Consider the following 21,059-nt stretch of genomic DNA (forward strand, 5'->3'; position numbering starts at 1 on the left):
TGTGTGTATGGTTGTTGGGCGTAGGACAGGTTTCAGGGATGCGCGGTACGCGGTACCACCCCTCGGAGGCCCCCACCCCCAGACGCCCAGGCCGCCTCCCCACTCCCCCTCAAGCAGCCCCAGCCGGGGACTTTCCGTCACGGGGAAGGGGCGGGGACACGGAGCGAAAGGTGCGGAGGCGGCCTGCAGGGGTGGCTCGGCTTCCCGTTGCCGCCTCGGGCGCTGTACCCAGAGCTGGGAGAGGAGCAGCGCGGCCGCGCGGGCCGGGCAAGGCTGGGCCGAACTCGGGGCTCCCGGGGGGCGCCATGCGGGGAGGCAGGGGCGCCCCTTTGTGGCCGTGGCCGGTGCCCAAGCTGGCGCTGCTGCCTCTGTTGTGGGTGCTTTTCCAGCGGACGCGTCCCCAGGGTGAGTGCTGGAGGAAGCTCGTGTCCCGGGCGCTGCCGCTGCGCTCCCCGCGAAGGCGCCAATGCTCCAGGATAAGCCACGCGTTTGCAGAGCGAACGGTAGAGGTGCAGGCGCCACTCGGCTCCTCCCGGGGCAGGGACCCGGCGACACTGGGGAATGGGCGGCAGCGAGGTCGAACCGGAGCCCCGGGGCGGGGTGGGGGAGCTCTCTGGGTGGTTAACAGGATGTGGCGAGCACAGGGAAAGGGGGGGTTGCACGGAGCCCGGGCAGGGGTGCCTAGCGCCTCCCTTCCTGCTGCTCATTTCCTTAAGCCCCCCCACCTTGCAATTGTCAGAAGTCCAAGTTCTGGGGTGTGCAGGCGGAAGGGGGGGATTCGACCCCCTTTCCTGAGACCCTCTGACTCCCTCTCCAGGCAGCGCCGGGCCACTGCAGTGCTACGGAGTTGGACCCTTGGGCGACTTGAACTGCTCGTGGGAGCCTCTTGGGGACCTGGGAGCCCCCTCCGAGTTACACCTCCAGAGCCAAAAGTAGTGAGTACAGGGAGGTGACGTGGGGAAACAGGCTTTGGAGGTGGCCGCTGAGGCCCCAGGCTGCTTTGGTTGAAAGGTTCCAGGAGTCAAGCCTGGCCAACATGGTGAAACCCTGTCTATACTAAAAATACAAAAAAAAAAAAAAAAATTACCCAGGGGTGGTGGCGTGCGCCTGTAGTCCCTGATACTCAGGAGGCTGAGGCAGGAGAATTGCTTGAACCCGGGAGGCGGAGGTTGCAGTAAGCCCAGATCTCGCCACTGCACTCCAGCCTGGGGGACAGAGGGAGACTCCGTCTCAAAAAAAAAAAAAAAGTAAAGAAAAGAAAAGAAAGTCCCAGGAGTCTGCCCCCCTCCCCCAATACTCCTCCACTCCAAAGCCCTTCAATTCTAGCTTCCCTCGTTTCTTTGCTGTGTCACCCTGGGCAAGTCACTTTCCCTCTTTGAGTCTCCTTTTCATTTCTCTATTAAATAGCAATCATAGGGCCAGGAGAGGTGGTTTGCACCTGTCATCCCAGCATTTTGGGAGGCTGAGGCGGGAGGATCGCTTGAGGCCAGGAGGAGTTCAGAGTTTTAGAGAGCCTGTCACTTTTTTTTTTTTTTTTTTTTGGAACGGAGTTTCACTCTTGTTGCCCAGGCTGGAATGCAATGGTGTGGTCTCGGCTCACTGCAACCTCCACCTCCTGGGTTCAAGCGATTCTCCTGCCTCAGCCTCCAGAGTAGCTGGGATTACAGGCATGTGCCACCATGTCTGGCTAATTTTTTATTTTTAGTAGAGGGGGGAGGTTTCACCATGTTGGCCAGGCTGGTCTTGAACTCCCGACCTCAGGTGATCCACCCGCCTCAGCCTCCCAAAGTTCTGGGATTACAGGCGTGAGCCACCGTGCCTGGCCGAGAGCCCGTCTCTTAAAAATATAAAATATAATATAAATAAAGGGAAATAGGCCAGGCGCAGTGGTTCACACCTATAATCCCAGCACTTTGAGAGGCCGAGGTGGGCAGATTACTTGAGGTCAGGAGTTCAAGACCAGCTGTAGTAATTCCAGCTACTCGGGAGGCTGAGGTGGGAGGATCACTTGAACCCAGGAGGCAGAGGTTGCGGTGAGCTAAGATCGTGCCACTGCACTCCAGCCTGGGTGACAGAGTGAGACTCTGTCCAAAAAAATTTAAAAAAATAAAAAATAGCTGGCGTGGTGGCTCATGCCTATAATCTCAGCACTTTGGGAGGCTGAGGCGGGCAGATCACGAGGTCAGGAGTTCGAGACCAGCCTGACCAACATGGTGAAACTCTGTCTCCACTAAAAATACAAAAATTAGCCGATGTGGTGGTGCATGCCTGTAATCCCAGTTACTCAGGAGGCTGAGGCAGGAGAATTGCTTGAAGCCAGGAAGCGGAGGTTGCAGTGAGCTGAGATTGCACCACTGCACTCCAGCCTGGCCGACAGAGCGAGACTCCATCTCAAAAACATAAAAATAAAAATAAAAAATAAAAAAGGGAAATAATAACAGAACCTGCCTCCGAAAGTTAAGTCTGAGGATTCAAAGAGTTAGGTGCTTGGCAAGGAGAAAGTTGCTTCATAATGTGAACCTGGTTTTTATTGCTGTGTGACATTAGGCAAGTCACTTAACCTCTCTGAGCATGTTAAAAGATTATTCAGTGTGGTGCTGGGGATGCTGCAGTGAAAGAGGTAGACAGAAAGCCCTGCCCACAGTCCAAGGAAGAGAACTGTGTTTCTTCATGATGAATCATACCTGGAAACTCATACTTTCAAATTGGGCTAAATGAGGGAAGAGGAAAAGAGTCAATGAAAGATAAGAATGGGAGACAGAGGTCCTGGATTTTTTTTTTCTTTTTAATATTAATGGTTAAAATACACATAACAGGCCCTGCACGGTGGCTCACGCCTGTAATCCCAGCACTTTGGGAGGCCGAGACAAGCAGATCACCTGAGGTCAGGAGTTGGAGACCAGCCTGGCCAACATGGTGAAACTCCATCTCTACTAAAAATACAAAAATTAGCCAGGCGTGGTGGCACATGCCTGTAGCCCCAGCTATTCGGGAGTCTGAGGCAGGAGAATCGCTGGAACTCGGGAGGCAGAGGTTGGAGTGAGCCAAGATCGCGCCACTGTACTCCAGCCTGGGTGACAGAGCAACACTCTGTCTAAAAAAAAAAAAGCCGGGCGCGGTGGCTCAAGCCTGTAATCCTAGCACTTTGGGAGGCCGAGGCGGGTGGATCATGAGGTCAGGAGATCGAGACCATCCTGGCTAACACGGTGAAACCCCGTCTTTTCTGAAAATACAAAAAAATTAGCTGGGCGTGGTGGCTGGCGCCTGTAGTCCCAGCTACTCGGGAGGCTGAGGCAGGAGAGTGGCGTGAACCCAGGAGGCAGAGCTTGCAGTGAGCCGAGATCGCGCCACTGCACTCCAGCCTGGGCGACAGAGCGAGACTCCGTCTCAAAAAAAAAAAAAAAAAAAAAATTCATACAACATAAAACTTACGATATTTTTAAAAGTTTGTTTTGGGAACAGGGTCTTACTCCTGTCGCCCAGGCTGGAGTGCAGCGGGGCAGTCAGCTCACTGCAGCGACTTCTCAGGCTCAGGTGATCCTCCCACCTCAGCCTCCCAAGTAGCTGGGACTACAGGCATGCAACACCATGCCCAGCTAATTTTTTAAATATATATTTTTAGTAGACACAGGGTTTTACCATGTTGCCCAGACTGCTCTCGAACTCCTTGCCTCAAGAGATCCACCTCCCTCGTCCTCCCAAAGTGCTGGGACTACAGGCGTGAGTCACTGTACCTGGCCAAAATCTACGATCTTAACCATTTTTAAGTGTCCAGTTCAGTGACATTAAGTACATTCCCATGGTGCTATCCTGGTTACCATTCACCTCCAGAAGGGGGCCTAGTTTTTTTTTTTTTGAGATGGAGTTTCGCTCTTGTTGCCCAGGCTGGAGTGCAATGGCGCGATCTCGGCTCACTGCAACCTCTGCCTCCCGGGTTCCAGCAATTCTCCTGCCTCAGCCTCCCGAGTAGTTGGGATTACAGGCACACGCCACCACGCATGGCTAATTTTGTATTTTTAGTAGAGATGGGGTTTCTCCATGTTGGTCTGGCTGGTCTCGAACTCCCGACCTCAGGTGATCCACCTACCTGGGCCTCCCGAAGTGCTGGGATTACAGGCAGAAGCCACTGAGCCTGGCGGGGGGCCTAGTTTTAATTGGTACAGGGAGGGGGAGTCAGAGAAGTTGCCTCTTTTCTATTTTTATTTTAGTTTTATTGATTTGTGTATTGATTTTATTTATTTTGAGAAGAGGTCTTGCTCTGTCACCCAGGCTAGAGTGCAGTGGTGCGATCATAGCTCACTGCAACCTCAAACTCCTGGGCTCCAGCCATTTTCCCTCCTCGGCCTTCCCAGTAGTTGGAATTACAGGAATGTGTCACCATGACCAGCTAATTTTTAAAATTTTTTTGTAGTGGTAGCTCACGTCTGTAATCCCAGCACTTTGGGAGGCCGAGGCGGGAGGATGGCTTGAGCCCAGGAGTTGGAGACCAGCCTGAGCAACATAGTGAGACCCATCTCTATTAAAAAAAAAAAAAAGAAAGAAAGAATAAGAAGAAGAAGAAGAGGAAGAGGAGGGAAAAAAGTAAGAATAATTTTAAAAGTAAATAAATAAATAATTTTTTTGGTAGAGACAGAGTCTTCCTCTGTTGCCTAGGGTAGTCTCGAACTCCTGAGCTCAAGCGATCCTCCCATCTTGCCCTCCCAAAATAATGGAATTACAGGTGCTACTATGCCCAGCCTGAGACTTTGTACTCTTTGGCCATCATCTTCTCCCCCTAGCCTCTGTAGTCACCAGTTTACTCTGCCTCTAGGAGGAGTTTAGATGTTTTAAATTCCACATATCAATGAAAACATGTGGTGTTTGTCTTTCCGTGTCTTATTTCACGTAACATAATGCTCTCCATTTCCATCCACGTTGTTACAAATGACAGGATTTCCTTTTTTTTTTTGAGACAGAATCTGGCTCTGTCACCCAGGCTGGAGTGCAGTGGCGCGATCTCAGCTCACTGCAACCTCTGCCTCCTCGGTCCAAGCGATTCTCGTGCCTCAGCCTCCCGAGTAGCTGAGATTATAGGTGCGCATCTCCACATCTGGCTAATTTTTGTATTTTTAGTAGAGCCGAGTTTCACCATGTCGGCCAGGCTGATCTCAAACTCTTGATCTCAAGTAATCCACCCAACTCGGCCTCCCAAAGTGCTGGGATTACAGGCATGAGCCACCGTGCCCGGCCCCACATATTCTTGATCCATACATCTGGTGATGGACACATTCCATATATTGGCTGTTGTGAATAGTGCTGCATTGGGAAGACACGTCCGTTGGACAAACTGATTTCATTTCCTCATTTATATATTTATTTTTACTTTTTTTTTTTTTTTTTGAGACAGAGTCTCACTCTGTTGCCCAGGCTGGAGAGCAGTGGCGCAATCTCAGCTCACTGCAACCTCCATCTCACGGGTTCCAGTGATTCTCCTGCCTCCCAAGTAGCTGGGACTACAGGCGTCTGCCAGGACACACGGCTAATTTTTGTATTTTTAGTAGAGACGGGGTTTCACGATGTTGTCCAGGCTAGTCTCCAACTCCTGGCTTCAAGTGATCCGCCTGCCTCGGCCTCCCAAAGTGCTGGGATTACAGGCGTGAGCCACCACGCCTGGCCCCTTCTTACTATTTGTCAAACACACCAGGCACAGTTTGGCCTCCAGGTCTTTGCACCCTGTGTTTCCTCTTCCTGGAATGCTGTTCTTCTAGCTACTGCATGGTTCTGTCCTCATCTCCTTCAGGCCTTTATTCAAATGTCTCCTCAGGCTGGGCGTGATGTCCCTGCACCTGTAATCCCAACACTGGGAGGCCAAGGGGGATGGTGCGGGGGATTGCTTGAGGCCAGGAGTTCGAGACCAGTCTGGCCAACAGAGTGAGACCCTCTCGCTCTCTCTCTCTTTTTTTTTTTTTTTTTTTGAGATGGAGTCTTGCTCTGTTGCCAGGCTGGAGTGCAGTGGTGCGATCTCGGCTCACTGCAACCTCCAACTCCCTGGTTCAAGCGATTCTCCTGCCTCAGCCTCCCGAGTAGCTGGGATTACAGGCACGTGCCACCACGTCCAGCTAATTTTTGTATTTTTAGTAGAGACGGGGGTTTCACCGTGTTGGCCAGGATGGTCTCGATCTCTTGACTTCGTGATCCACCTGCCTCGGGCTCCCAAAGTGCTAGGATTACAGGCGTGAGCCACTGCACCTGGCCTGTCTCTCTCTTTCTATATATGGTGCTTTTGTTGCTGTTTTTGAGACAGGGTCTTACCCTGTCACCCAGGCTGGAGTGCAGTGGCATGACTGCAACTCAACCTCCTGGGCTCAATCGATCCTCCCACCCCAGCCTCTCAAGTAGTTGGAACCACAAGTGCGCACCACTACCCCTGGCTAATTTTTAAAACATTTTTTGTAGAGATAGGGGTCTCAGTATGTGACTGCTTGAGGCCATGAGTTAGAGGAGACCAGCCTGGGCAACATAGCAAGACCCCATTTCTACAAAAAATTTAAAAATTAGCTGAACGTTGTGATGCACACCTGTTATCCCAGCTACTCTGGAAGCTGAGGCAGGAGGATTGCTTGAGCCCAGGAGTTCAAGGTTGCAGTGATCTATGATCGCACTGCTCCAGTTACAGAGTGAGGTCGTTTCTCTAAAAAAAAAAAAAAAAGAGAGAGAGGAAAGGGCCGGGCGCAGTGGCTCACGCCTGTAATTCCAGTACTTTGGGAGGCCGAGACAGGCGGATCACCTGAGGTCGGGAGTTCGAGACCAGCCTGACCAACATGGAGAAACCCTGTCTCTACTAAAAGTACAAAATTAGCCGGGAGTGGTGGCGCATGCCTGTAATTCCAGCCACTAGGGAGGCTGAGGCAGGAGAATCGCTTGAACCTGGGAGGCAGAGGTTGCGGTGAGCCAAGATTGCACCATTGCACTCCAAGCTGGGCAACAAGAGCAAAAATCTGTCTCAAAAAAAAAAAAAGAGAGAGAAAGCAAGGAAGGAAGGGAGGGAGGGAGGAAAGAAGGGAGAGGGAGAGGAAGGGAAGGAAAGAAAGAAAAAGAGAGAGAGAAAAGAGCAGTTACGACCAGGTATGGTGGCTCATGCCTGTAATCTTAGCAATTTGGGAGGCCGAGGTGTGTGCATCACTTGAGGTCAGGAGTTCGAGACCAGCCTAGCCAACATGGTGAAACCCCATCGCTACTAAAAATACAAAAAAATTGGCCAGGTGTGGTGGCACACGCCTATAATTCTAGCTACTTGGGAGGATGAGGTGGGAGGATCACTTGAACCCAGGAGGCAGAGGTTGCAGTAAGCCAAGATCGACATTATACTCCAACCCAGGTGACTGTCTTAAAAAAAAAAAAAAAGAAAAAGAGCAGTTACTTTTATTACCCTCATTTTGTAGATGAGGAAACTGATGCACAGAGAAGTTAAGTCACTTACTCAAGGTCACACAGCTCTGAAGCAGCAGAGGTGGCATTTGAACCCAAGCAGAGCAGGCTGCAGCCACTCTGTTGGCACAAGGGTGGTTATCAGTGGCCCTGGCTCTAGCAGAGTGTACATCTCATCCCCGCCTCTCTCCTCACAGCCGTTCCAACAAAACCCAGACTGTGGCAGTGGCAGCCGGACGGAGCTGGGTGGCCATTCCTCGGGAACAGCTCACCATGTCTGACAAACTCCTTGTCTGGGGCACTAAGGCAGGCCAGCCTCTCTGGCCCCCCGTCTTCGTGAACCTAGAAACCCAAAGTAACGTGGCAGGAGGGTGGGCGCTCTATGCAGGGTGGGTGCTCTTGGAGGGCGTGGCTCACTACACCCTGGTTTCCCCTTCCCCAGTGAAGCCAAACGCCCCCTGGCTGGGCCCTGACGTGGACTTTTCCGAGGATGACCCCCTGGAGGCCACTGTCCATTGGGCCCCACCTACGTGGCCGTCTCATAAAGTTCTGATCTGCCAGTTCCACTACCGAAGATGTCAGGAGGCGGCCTGGACCCTGGTGAGTGCTGGGGTTCTTTTTCTCCCCACCCTATTCCGGGCAGGGACTGAGGCAACATCTCCTAATCTGAGACCCAGCCCAGGACTCATTCTGTGCCTGCCCCTGAGCCTGTATGCATCCCACACAAAATGCCTGCACGTGCCTCTTGTTCAGCTACAAATTCTCCTCCCATGGCCGGGCGCGGTGGTTCACGCCTGTAATCCCAGCACTTTGGGAGGCTGAGGGGGATGGATCACTTGAGGTCAAGAGTTCGAGACCAGCCTGGCCAACATGGCGAAATCCCATCTCCACTAAAAATACAAAAATTACCTAGGCATGGTGGTGGGCGCCTGTAATCCCAGCTACTGAAAGCTGAAGCAGGGGAATCACTGGAACCGGAGAGGCAGAGGTTGCAGTGAGCTGAGATTGGGCCACTGTGCTCCAGCCTGAGCTACAGAGTGAGACTCAGTCTCAAAAAAAAAAAAAAAATTTTTTTTCTCCTGCCAAAATAATCTATCACCCGGTCACAGTGGCTCATTTCTAAAATCCCAGCACCTTGGGAGGCTGAGGCAGGAGGATTGTTTGAGGTCAAGAGTTTGAGACCAGCCTGGGCAGGATAGCAAGACTCGTCTCTAAGAAGTTAAAAAATAATCTGACCAGGTGCAGTGGCTCACACCTGTAATCCCAGCACTGTGGGAGGCCAAGGAGAGTGGATCACCTGAGGTCAGGAGTTCAGGACCAGCCTGGCCAACATGGTGAAACCCCATCTCTACTAAAAATACAAAAAAGTAACTGGGCGTGCTGGTGGGTGCCTGTAGTCCCAGCTACTTGAGAGGCTAAGGCAGGAGAGAATCACTTGAACCCAGGAGGTGGAGGTTGCAGTGAGCTGAGATCGTGCCACTGCACTCCACACTCCAGCCTGGCAACAGAGCAAGACTCCATCTCAGAAAAAAAAAAAAGAAGAAGAGTTGAGAATTGTGATTATTCATGCAATTCAGAGCAACACTGAGATGCAGAATTTTTTTTTTTTTTTTTGAGATGGCGTTTTGCTCTTAATTGCCCAGGCTGGAGTGCAATGGCATGATCTCGGCTCACTGTAACCTCCACCATCTGGGTTCAAGCGATTCTCCCGCCTCAGCCCCCCAAGTAGGTGGGATTACAGGCATGTGCCACCATGCCCAGCTAAGTTTTTGTATTTTTTTTTTAATAGAGATGGGGTTTCGCTATTTGGCCAGGCTGGTCTCGAACTCCTGACCTCAGGTGATCCACCTGCCTCCACCTCCTAAAGTATTGGGATTACAGGCGTGAGCCACCTCACCCGGCTGAGATGCAGACTTTGGAATCTGACTACCTCAGTGCTCAGCTCCAGCACACCAGCTCTGTGACCTTGGGCTAGTCACTTTCCCTCTCTGGGCCTCAGTTCCCTCGTCTGTAAAACGAGATAATAATAGAAGTTACCACTTCCTGCTATACCTAGCACATAGAGTGACCACCTTTTCTCTGTCTGCTCGGGACTGTGGCAATTTTTTTGACAGGCCCATGTTCTGGAAACCCCCTTGGTCCTGGGCAAATACAAATGGTTGCTCACTCTGCTGATAGATAAGTTCAAGTACCAGCTAGGCGCAGTAGCTCTAATCCCAGCACTTTGGGAGGCCAAGGTGGGCAGATCACCTGAGGTCAGGAGTTCAAGACCAGCCTGGCCAAGATGGTGAAACCCTGTCTCTACTAAAAATACAAAAATTGGCTGGGCTCGGTGGCTCACACCTGTAATCCCAGCACTGTGGGAGGCCGAGGCGGGCAGATCACGAGGTCAGGAGATCGAGACCATCTTGGCCAACATGGTGAAACTCTGTCTCTACTAAAATACAAAAAATTAGCTGGGCATGGTGGCACGTGCCTGTAATCCCAGCTACTTGGGAGGCTGAGGCAGGGGAATCGCTTGAACCCAGGAGGCAGAGGTTGAAGTGAGCTGAGATCGTGCCACTGCACTCCAGCCTGGCGACAGAGCAAGACTCCGCCTCAAAAAAAAAAAAAAAAAAAAAAATTAACCAGGTGTGGTGGTGGGCGCCTGTAATCCCAGCTACTCAGGAGGCTGAGGCAGGAGAACTGCTTGAACCCAGGAGGGAGAGGTTGCGGTGAGCCAAGATCACACCACTGCACTCTAGCCTGGGCCGCAGAACGAGACTGTCTCAAAACGAAAAACAAAGGCAAAAAAAAAAAAAAAAGATAAGTTCAAATACCCTTGACTCAGGCCCTGGGCCCATCACGCTCGCCTGTCTCTCCCCCAGCTGGAACCGGAGCTGAAGACCATACCCCTGGCCCCTGTTGAGATCCAAGATTTGGAGCTAGCCACTGGCTACAAAGTGTATGGCCGCTGCCGGATGGAGAAAGAAGAGGATTTGTGGGGCGAGTGGAGCCCCATTTTGTCCTTCCAGACACCGCCTTCTGGTGAGGATATCTGGGCTTGCCCTCAATCCACGCCCCTCCCACCCCCAGAAGTCTGTCCAATCATGTCCCACTCATTTGTTCCCCCGTTTCCTCATCCTTGCCAGCTCCAAAAGATGTGTGGGTATCAGGGAACCTCTGTGGGACGCCTGGAGGAGAGGAACCTTTGCTTCTATGGAAGGTGAGCTTCAGGCACCAGTTACATTTCTCTGCACGTGTTAGGAAACCCCTAAATAACAATGACATAAGGCCGGATGCAGTGGCTCACGCTTGTAATCCCAGCACTGTGGGAGGCCGAGGAGGGTGGATCACTTGAGGTCAGCAGTTGGAGACCAGCCTGGCCAACATGGTGAAACCCCATCTCTACTAAAAATACAAAACTTCACGGGGAGTGGTGGTGGGCGCCTGCAATCCCAGCTACTCTGGAGGCTGAGGCAGAAGAATCGCTTGAACCCAGGAGGTGAAGGTTGCAATGAGCCGAGATCACACCACTGCACTCCAGCCTGGGCAACAAGAGTGAAACTCCGTCTCCAAAACAAAAAACAAACAAACAAAACCCAATGACATAAACAAGACAGAGTTTACCATGCTGCCCCCTTGAGGTTGCTTCGAAGATTCAAGGATGGGTTGCTAAAGTGGTCAGCACAGGGTGGGGCATGGAGCAAGTCTCCACCAATGTCAGCTGCTTCTGAGAGGTCTGAGCCATAAGGATGGGTGCAGATATTCCGGGCAGGGGCAGCAGATGCAAAAACCTGACAGCGAGACTGGAGCTCAGCTCCAGAAAATATAACACAGTGTGGTAAGAGTTTATTTATTCATTTATTTATTTTGAGATGGAGTCTCGCTCTGTTGCCCAGGCTGGAGTGCAGCAGCGTGATCTCATCTCAGCTCACTGCAACCTCCACCTCCCAGGTTCAAGCCATTCTCTGCCTCAGCCTCCCAAGTAGCTGGGATGACAGGTGCCCCCCCACCACGCCCGGCTAATTTTTGTATTTTTAGTAGAGATGGGGGTTTCACCATCTTGGCCAGGATGGCCTTGAACTCCTGACCTCGTGATCCACCCACCTCGGCCTCCCAAAGTGCTGGAATTACAGGCGTGAGCCACCGCGCCTGGCCTGTGCTAAGAGTTTAAATGCTAGTATCAAAAGGGTATTAATAGGCCGGGCATGGTGGCTCATGCCTGTAATCCCAGCACTTTGAGAGGCTCAGGTGGGCAGATCACTTGAGGTCAGGAGTTCGAGACCAGCCTGGCCAACGTGGTGAAACCCCATCTCTACTAAAAATACAAAAATTAGCTGGGCCTGGTGGCAGGCACCTGTAATCCCAGCTACTTAGGAGGCTGAGACAGGAGAATCGCTTGAACCTGGGACGTGGAGGTTGCAGTGAGCTGACCTCGAGCCACTGCACTCCAGCCTGGGCAACAAGAGCAAGACTCTGTCTCACAAAAAAAAAAAAAAGGTATTATAAAATGGCTGACAAGGTGCAATTATCCTCACTGATTCAAATCTGTGAAGCACCTGCTATGTGCCAGTTGGCATTGCTTGACCCTTGCTCTCAGTAAATAAGCAAAGGAACACGATGACAGGTGTGGTCTTCCACCTTCTTAGACCACATAATCCAATATCTTTTATTTATTTATGTATTTGAGATGGAGTGTCGCTCTTGTTGCCCAGGCTGGAGTGCAATGGGGCAGATCTTGGCTCACTGCAACCTCCGCCTCCTGGCTTCAAGCGATTCTCCTGCCTCAGCCTCCTGAGTAGCTGGGATTATAGGCACCCGCCACCACACCAGGCTAATTTTTGTATTTTTAGTAGAGACGAGGTTTCACCATGTTGGCCAGGCTGGTCTCGAACTCCTGAACTCAGGTGATCTGCCCACCTCGGCCTCCCAAAGTGCTGGGATTACAGGTGTGAGCCACCGTGCCCGGCCGATATTTTAAAAAATTAAATCAGCAAACTAGAGTTCAAGGACCAACTGCCTGTTTTCAGAAATACAGTGTGATTGGAACCAAGACCAGGGTTAGGGAGGTGAGCAGGGTAGGGTCGCACACGTGCAGGATCAAATCCTGTTTTTACTTTAAAATCTTGATATTTTGGACTGAGTGGGTGGCTCATACCTGTAATCCCAGCACTTTGGGAGTCTGAGGCAGGAGGACCACTTGAGGCCAGGAGTTCGAGACCAGCCTGGGCAACATAGCAAGCTACCCATCTATACAGCGAATAAAACATTACCAGGGGCCAGGCACAGTGGCTCACGCCTGTAATCCCAACACTTTGGGAGGCCGAGGCGGGTGGATCATAAGGTCAGGAGTTCAAGACCAGCCTGGCCAAGATGGTGAAACCCCATCTCTACTAAAAATACAAAAATTAGCGGGGCGTGGTGGCGGGCACCTATAATCCCAGCTACTTAGGAGGCTGAGGCAGGAGAATCTCCTGAACCCGGGGAGGTTGCAGTGAGCTCAGATTGCGCCACTGCACTCCAGCCTGGGTGACTGAGACTCTGTCTCAAAAAAAAAAAAAAAAAAAATTAGTGGGGTGTGGTGGCGTGCGTCTATAGTCCCAGCTACTGGGGAGGCTGAGGTGGGAGGATCACTTGAGCCTAGGATGTTGAGGCTGCAGTGAGCTATGATTGCACCACCGCACTTCAGCCTGTACAATAGTGAGAACTTATGTCAAAAAGAAAAAAAAAAAAAAAAAAGATGGCTGGGCGTAGTGGCTCACGCCTGTAATCCCAGCACTTTGGGAGGCCGAGACGGGTGGATTTTTTTTTTAAGAGACAAGGTCAGGAGATCAAGACCATCCTGGCTAACATGGGAAACCCCGTCTCTACTAAAAATACAAAAAATTAGTCGGACGTGGTGGCGGGCGCCTGTAGTCCCAGGTACTGGGGAGGCTGAGGCAGGAGAATGGCGTGAACCTGGGAGGCAGAGCTTGCAGTGAGCCAAGATGGCGCCACTGCACTCCACCCTGGGTGACAGAGTGAGACTCTGTCTCAAAAAAAAAAAAAAAAAAAAACTTGATATTTTGTTTGTCATGGGTTTTCAGGCATTAATTTTCATTTATTACAATACTGCATTAAAATATTATTTATCTCACTTATTGGGTTTTTGGTATCCCCCACTCCCTTTTAAATTTTGCACCTGGCCAGGTTTGCTGACTCACACCTGTAATCCCAGCACTTTGGGAGGCCGAGGCAGGCAGATCACTTGAAGTCAGGAGTTTGAGACCAGCCTGGCCAACATGGTGAAACCCCGTCTCTACTAAAAATACAAAAATTAGCCGGGCGTGATGGCAGGCGCCTGTAATCCCAGCTACTCAGGAGGCTGAGGCAGGAACATCGCTTGAACCCGGGAGGTGAAGGTTGCAGTGAGCCGAGATCACGCCACTTCACTCCAGTCTGGGTAACAGAATGAAGACTCCGTCTCAAAAAACAAACAAACAAACAAAAAATGCTTCACTGACCGGTGGTTTATCAGGTGACCTCAGGGAGACACATATATGTGCGTGATTAATGGGAGACATTAACCCTTTTTCCCTTCATCCCTCAGGCCCCAGGGCCCTGTGTGCAGGTGAGCTACAAAGTCTGGTTCTGGGTTGGAGGTCATGAGCTGAGTCCAGAAGGAATTACCTGCTGCTGCTCACTAATTCCCAGTGGGTCGGAGTGGGCCAGGGTGTCCGCTGTCAACGCCACAAGCTGGGAGCCTCTCACCAACCTCTCTTTGGTCTGCTTGGGTAAGAGACTGTGACCTTCCTCAGCTCGGTGCCCTGGAGGGGTGGGAAGTGACTTCCTGAGTGGGCAGCTGAGACTTCTCTCCACCCTCCAGATTCAGCCTCTGCCCCCCGTAGCGTGGCAGTCAGCAGCATCGCTGGGAGCACGGAGCTACTGGTGACCTGGCGACCGGGGCCTGGGGAGCCACTGGAGCATGTAGTGGACTGGGCTCGAGATGGGGACCCCCTGGAGAAACTCAACTGGGTCCGGCTTCCCCCTGGGAACCTCAGTGCTCTGTTACCAGGTGAGGCCCTGGGACACCTGGGTCTCCATCTCAGCTGTTAGAGCAGACGGATGGCTGGACTTTTAAGAGGGAGTGCTATGATTAAAGTAGCGTGATGGCCGGGCTTGGTGGCTCATGCCTGTAATCTCAGCACTTTGGGAGGCCGAAAGGGGCGGATCACCTGAGGTCAGGAGTTGGACACCAGCCTGGCCAACATAGTGAAACCCCGTCTCTACTAAAAATACAAAAATTAGAGGGGCGTGGTGGCACACGCCTGTAGTCCCAGCTACTCGGGAGGCTGAGGCAAGAGAATCGCTTGAACCTAGGAGGTGGAGGCTGCAGTGAGCTGAGATTGCGCCACTGCACTCTAGGCTGGGTGACAGAGTGAGACTCAGTCTCAAAAAATAAATAAATAAATAGCGTGAATTCACACAAGACTTTTTTTTTTTTTGCTTTTTGGAGGCAAGATCCCACTCTGTGGCCCAGGCTAGAGTGCAATGGTGCCATCTCAGCTCACTGCAACCTCCATCTCCTGGGTTCAAGTGATTCTCGTGACTCAGCTTCCCGAGTAGCTGGGACTACGGGAGCGTACCACCACAACCGGTTAATTTTTTTTTTTTTTTTTTTTTTTTTTTAAGTAGAGACGGGGTTTCACCATGTTGGTTTGGCTGGTCTCCAACTCCTGACCTCAAGTGATCTGCCTGCCTTGGCCTCCCAAAGTGCTGGGATTACAGGCATGAGCCACTGTGCCCAGCCTAACTTTTCTTTTCTTTTCTTTTCTTTTTTTTTTTGAGATGGAGGCTGGTTCTGTCACCCAGGCTGGAGTGCAATGGTGTGATCTCAGCTCACTGCAGCCTTCACCTCCCGGGTTCAAGTGATTCTCGTGCCTCAGCCTCTGGGGAGTAACTGGGATCACAGGCCCCCACTGCCATGCCCAGCTAATTTTTTTACTTTTAGTAGAGACGGGGTTTCACCATGTTGGCTAGGCTGGTATCAAACTCCTGACCTCAAGAGATCCACCTGCATTAGCCTCCCAAAATGATGGGATGACAGGGGGTGAGCCACCATGCCTGGCCGTTTTTTTTTTTTTTTTGGAGTCTTGCTCTGTCGCCCAGGCTGGAGTGCAGTGGTGCGATATCGGCTCACTGCAAGCTCCGCCTCCTGGGTTCACGCCATTCTCCTGCCTCAGCCTCCCGAGCAACTGGGACTACAGGTGCCTGCCACCACGCCCGGCTAATTTTTTTTTTTTTTTTTGTATTTTTAGTAGGAACAGAGTTTCACTGTATTAGCCAGGATGGTCTCGATCTCTTGACCTCGTGATCTGCCCTCCTCAGCCTCCCAAAGTGCTGGGATTTCAGGCATGAGCCACCGCACCTGGCATTTTTTTTTTTTTAAGAGATGAGTCTCACTCTGTCAGCCAGGCTGGAGTGCAGTGGCGTGATCTCAGCTCACTGCAGCGTCGACCTCCATGGCTCAAGCAATCCTCCCACCTCAGCGCCCTGAGGAGCTGGTATTACAGGCATGCGCCACCAAGCCCAGCCAGTTTTTGTATTTTTTGTAGAGGTGGGGTTTTTCCATGTTGCCTAGGCTGCTCTTGAACTCCTGAGCTCAGGAAATCCACCTGCCTTGGCCTCCCAAAGTGCTGGGATGACAGGCATGAGCCACCATACCTGGCAAGAAATCTTTATAAATAAATAAATTAATTAATTAATGAACTTGGAAGAACTGCGAAGATGTTGGGTGAGAAATTTAGGACACAGTCCCAAGACCCACAAGGATATATGAACCAAAGAAGCGAAGGCCCAATTATGGAAAATTCCCAGTTGGGGAAGGCTATGTGGATGTGATAGGGTTTAGAGGAGAGAGTGCAGCACCCTCAGCTACCATGGTAGGTGCTGTCAGTTGCCTGCTCATATCTGACCACCTCAGAGCTTTTAGGCCTCTCTCCCAGCTGCCCACACTTGTTTCCTGGCCTAAGGGCTTTTTCTGGTCACTGAGGCATTTTGCCTGCCGGAGAAGCAAGATGGAAATATTGAGAAGTTAAGAGCCCTCAGGAACAGCCCTCAGGAACAGCCCTCAGCATGACTAATGAGGCTTGGTGGATAAATACCCCAGCTCTGTCCCCCTGAGCTGGGCTGACTCTACGATGCCTGCTCTCTGCTGCCCCCTAGAGGTCCCCCATGGGACTGCGTCTCAGTTGTCCCCAGTGAGAACTTGTTCCTTCCCCATTTCACTCCCCTACTGCCCTATTGGGGTTTTCTGGGATTACCTCCTAGATAAATGACTTACAGTCAGATCCTTATCTCAGGGTGTCCTTCTGGGGACCCCAGTGAAGACACCTAGGAAATGAGCATGGGAAGGAGAGCCAACTCTAACTGGTCTTTATTTCTTTGTCACTCAGGGAATTTCACTGTTGGGGTCCCCTATCGAATCACTGTGACCGCAGTCTCTGCTTCAGGCTTGGCCTCTGCACCCTCCATCTGGGGGTTCAGGGAGGAATTAGGTAAGAGTGGGGCTGGAGGATGGGGGGCTTCTGTAACCCAGGCCGACCTTGACCTACTGCCTTCCTCCCCAGCACCCCTAGTGGGGCCAACGCTTTGGCGACTCCAAGATGCCCCTCCAGGGACCCCCGCTGTAGCGTGGGGAGAGGTCCCAAGGCACCAGCTTCGAGGCCACCTCACCCACTACACCTTGTGTACACAGAGTGGAACCAGCCCCTCCGTCTGCATGAATGGTGAGTGTCCCTGCCTGCCGACCTGTCCTCCCAGCCCCCACAAGACCCACCCATCAGTCAACCCCACCCCCTGTCCCCACGTGGGCCTCTTTGGCCCAGGGACCATACATGGTGTCCTCAATTCCCTCTTGGCTATCAATGTAACGAGCTTTCATTCGGCCATTAAAAATGAGGATGCCAATCTATATTTATTGACATTGAAAGATGCTTGTCATATTTTATTAGTGAAAAAGATAAAAGGATGTTAAAATTCCGTGGTATGGTTCCTTTTTTTTTTTTTTTGAGACAGAGTCTTGCTTTGTCACCAGGCTGGAGTGCAATGGCGCGATCTCAGCTCACTGCAACCTCCGCCTCCCAGGTTCAAGCAATTCTCCTGCCTCAGCCTCCTGAGTAGCTGGGATTACAGGCGCATGCCACCATGCCCGACTAATTTTTGTATTTTTAATAGAGACAGAGTTTCACCATGTTGGTCAGACTGATCTCGAACTCCTGACCTCGTGATCCACCTGCCTCATCCTCCCAAAGTGCGGGGATTATAGGTGTGAGCCACTGCGCCCGGCCTATATATAATTTTAAAAATATATATAGAAGGCCCGGCATGGTGGGTCACGCCTGTAATCCCAGCACTTTGGGAGGCCAAGGCAGGCAGATCACTTGAGGTCAGGAGTTCGAGACCAGCCTGGCCAACATGGTGAAACCGCATCTCTACTAAAAATACAAAAATTAGCCAGGCCTGGTGGCACAGCCTGTAGTCCAGCTACTCAGAAGGTGGCTGAGGCACTAGAATTGCTTGAACCCGGGAGGTGGAGGTTGCAGTGAGCCGAGATCATGCAAAGACAAACTAAATAATATCTAAGCAGTGTATGAGATGGTGATAAGTGCTGAGTAGAGAATGAAGCAAGGGGCTGGGCAAGGTGGCTCACACCTATAATCCCAGCACTTCGGGAGGCCGAGGTGGGCAGATCACCTGAGGTCAGGAGTTAGAGACCAGTCTGACCAATATGGTGAAACCCAGTCTCTACTAAAGATATAAAAATTAGCCAGATGTGGTGGCGGGCACCTGTAGTCCCAGCTACTCAGGAGGCTAAGACAGCAGAATTACTTGAACCCAGGAGGCGGAGGTTGCAGTGAGCTGAGATCACATGACTGCACTCCATCCTGGGCAACAGAGTGTTACAGAGCGAGACTCCATGTCAAAAAAAAAAAAAAAAAAAGAATCAAACAAGGAAGGTGGATGGTGAAGGGGGTGCAATTTCAAATAGAGCGGGGTCAAGGAAAGCCTCACGGAAGAGGTGACCTTTGAGCAAAGACCTAAAAGAGATGAGGAGGGAGCCATGTGGATACCTGGGAGAGAGTGTTGCAGACAGCAGGAAGAGCACATGCAAAGGCCCTGTGGTAGGCTTGACCACCTCCCCAACTTCTTTGGTTGTGTTATCCAGTGAGTGGCAACACACAGAGTGTCACCCTGCCTGACCTTCCTTGGGGTCCCTGTGAGCTGTGGGTGACAGCATCTACCATCGCTGGACAGGGCCCTCCTGGTCCCATCCTCCGGCTTCATCTACCAGGTAGGGGGGTTGGGATGGGATTGCCACAGGGAGGGGATGTGCTCCACAGGGGGGAGAGGTAGCATCTGGAGTCATTACTTGGAAGCTGGGTGCGGTGGCTCACCCCTGTAATCCTAACACTCTGGGAGGCTGAGGCAGGTGGATCACTTGAGCCCAGGAGTTCGAGACCAGTCTGGGCAACATAGTGAGACCCCCATCTCTACAAAAAATAAAACAATTAGCTGGATGTGGTAGCACACGCCTGCGGTCCCAGCTCCTGGAGAAGCTGAGGCTTGAGGATCGCTTGAGCCCAGGAGTTAGAGGCTGCAGTACACGGATTACACCACTGCACTCCAGCCTGGGCAACAAAGCAAGACCCTGTCTTTAAAAAATTAAGAATTGCCAGGCGCAGTGGCTCACGCCTGTAATCTCAGCACTTTGGGAGGCCGAGGCAGGTGGATCAGTTGAGGTCAGGAGTTCGAGACCAGCCTGGCCAATGTGGTGAAACCCCCTCTCCACTAAAAATACAAAAATTAGCTGGGCGTGGTGGCGTGCGGCTGTAATCCCAGCTACTTGGGAGGCTGAGAGAGAATTGCTTGAACCCAGGAGGCGGAGGTTGCAGTGAGCTGAGGTCGCACCACTGCACTCCAGCCTGGGTGACAGGGCAAGACTCCATCTCAAAAATAAAAATAAAAAATAAAATAAAATAAAAAATTAAGAATGATCTCTTCCCTACCCTACCAGATAACACCCTGAGGTGGAAAGTTCTGCCGGGCATCCTATTGTTGTGGGGCTTGTTCCTGTTGGGGTGTGGCCTGAGCCTGGCCACCTCTGGAAGGTGAGGCTGTCGGATACATGCATCTCTACCCACGTGGGGAAGGCAGCTGGGCATTTCGCTGAGCTTCCAGGGGGCTTGAAGGGAGGCCTCAGTCACATTCATGAACCCTGCACCCTGCGCTGGGGCATCTGGCCATCTGGATCCGCTGCCCTGACTCCTCCTGTCTTGCCAGGTGCTACCACCTAAGGCACAAAGTGCTGCCCCGCTGGGTCTGGGAGAAAGTTCCTGATCCTGCCAACAGCAGTTCAGGCCAGCCCCACATGGAGGTGAGTCAAAGGGCCGGCTAGTCGGAGCCCTCTGGGGGACTGGGGAGTCCTGGGGCAGTGGGGAGGGGGTGAGGTGTGGGTCGGGGAGGCCAGGGCAGGATTACAGGCTCATCTCTTCCCAGCAAGTGCCTGAGGCCCAGCCCCTTGGGGACTTGCCCATCCTGGAAGTAGAGGAGATGGAGCCCCCGCCGGTTATGGAGTCCTCCCAGCCCCCCCAGGCCACCGCCCCTCTTGACTCTGGGTATGAGAAGCACTTCCTGCCCACACCTGAGGAGCTGGGCCTTCTGGGGCCCCCCAGGCCACAGGTTCTGGCCTGAACCACACGTCTGGCTGGGGGCTGCCAGCCAGGCCAGAGGAATGCTCATGCAGGTTGCACCCCAGTCCTGGATTAGCCCTCTTGATGGATGAAGACACTGAGGACTCAGAGAGGCTGAGTCACTTGCCTGAGGACACCCAGCCAGGCAGAGCTGGGATTGAAGGACCCCTATAGAGAAGGGCTTGGCCCCCATGGGGAAGACATGGATGGAAGGTGGAGCAAAGGAAAATACATGAAATTGAGAGTGGCAGCTGCCTGCCAAAATCTGTTCCGCTGTAACAGAACTGCATTTGGACCCCAGCACAGTGGCTCACGCCTGTAATCCCAGCACTTTGGCAGGCCAAGGTGGAAGGATCACTTAGAGCTAGGAGTTTGAGACCAGCCTGGGCAATATAGCAAGACCCCTCACTACAAAAATAAAACATCAAAAACAAAAACAATTAGCTGGGCATGATGGCACACACCTGTAGTCCGAGCCACTTGGGAGGCTGAGGTGGGATGATCGGTTGAGCCCAGGAGTTCGAAGCTGCAGGGACCTCTGATTGCACCACTGCACTCCAGGCTGGGTGACAGAATGAGACCTTATCTCAAAAATAAACAAACTAATAAAAAGCAAAAAAAAAAAAAAAAGAAGAAGAAGAAAAAACACTGCATTTGGGCACCATCTCAGCTCCCTTGCAGCCAGGTGCAGCATGGACTGAGTTCTTGACAACAGAATGTGGTCAGAAGTGACATATGCCAACACGGGGTCTGGGTGGGGGCTCCCCCACATCCTTTCCTTGCCTATGAGCTGGAACATAACACATGCCTATGATCCAGCTTTGGTCATACCCAAGGGGAAGGTGGAGCAAGAAATGAAAAGGAACCTGAATCCCTGAATGACTGCATGGATAGAACCACTAAGAAAAATAAACTTTTATATTTTTATAGCTACTGTAG

At 51.8% G+C, this 21,059-nt stretch overlaps 1 protein-coding gene across 3 annotated transcripts; it reads left to right on the top strand.

Moving 5' to 3' along the window:
• The first annotated feature begins 155 nt into the window (after window positions 1-155).
• IL27RA (interleukin 27 receptor subunit alpha) lies at window positions 156-21,053 on the top strand. 3 transcript variants are annotated; one of them, XM_004060148.5, is made up of 14 exons: window positions 156-405; window positions 818-935; window positions 7,605-7,762; window positions 7,850-8,007; window positions 10,275-10,434; window positions 10,539-10,612; window positions 13,979-14,162; window positions 14,255-14,443; window positions 16,824-16,925; window positions 16,998-17,156; window positions 18,596-18,721; window positions 19,445-19,538; window positions 19,711-19,804; window positions 19,927-21,053. In XM_004060148.5, exons 1-14 carry the CDS (start codon window positions 306-308, stop codon window positions 20,119-20,121), a joined length of 1,911 nt encoding a protein of 636 aa, XP_004060196.5. In that variant the 5' UTR covers window positions 156-305; the 3' UTR covers window positions 20,122-21,053. The 3 variants fall into 3 exon arrangements, with proteins under 3 accessions (XP_004060196.5, XP_018872216.2, XP_055227929.1); XM_019016671.4 differs by having other exon boundaries at window positions 161-509; XM_055371954.2 differs by having other exon boundaries at window positions 161-503.
• Window positions 21,054-21,059: the final 6 nt, after the last annotated feature.

Source organism: Gorilla gorilla, chromosome 20, assembly GCF_029281585.2.
Source record: "Gorilla gorilla gorilla isolate KB3781 chromosome 20, NHGRI_mGorGor1-v2.1_pri, whole genome shotgun sequence".
NCBI classification, from domain to species: domain Eukaryota; kingdom Metazoa; phylum Chordata; class Mammalia; order Primates; family Hominidae; genus Gorilla; species Gorilla gorilla.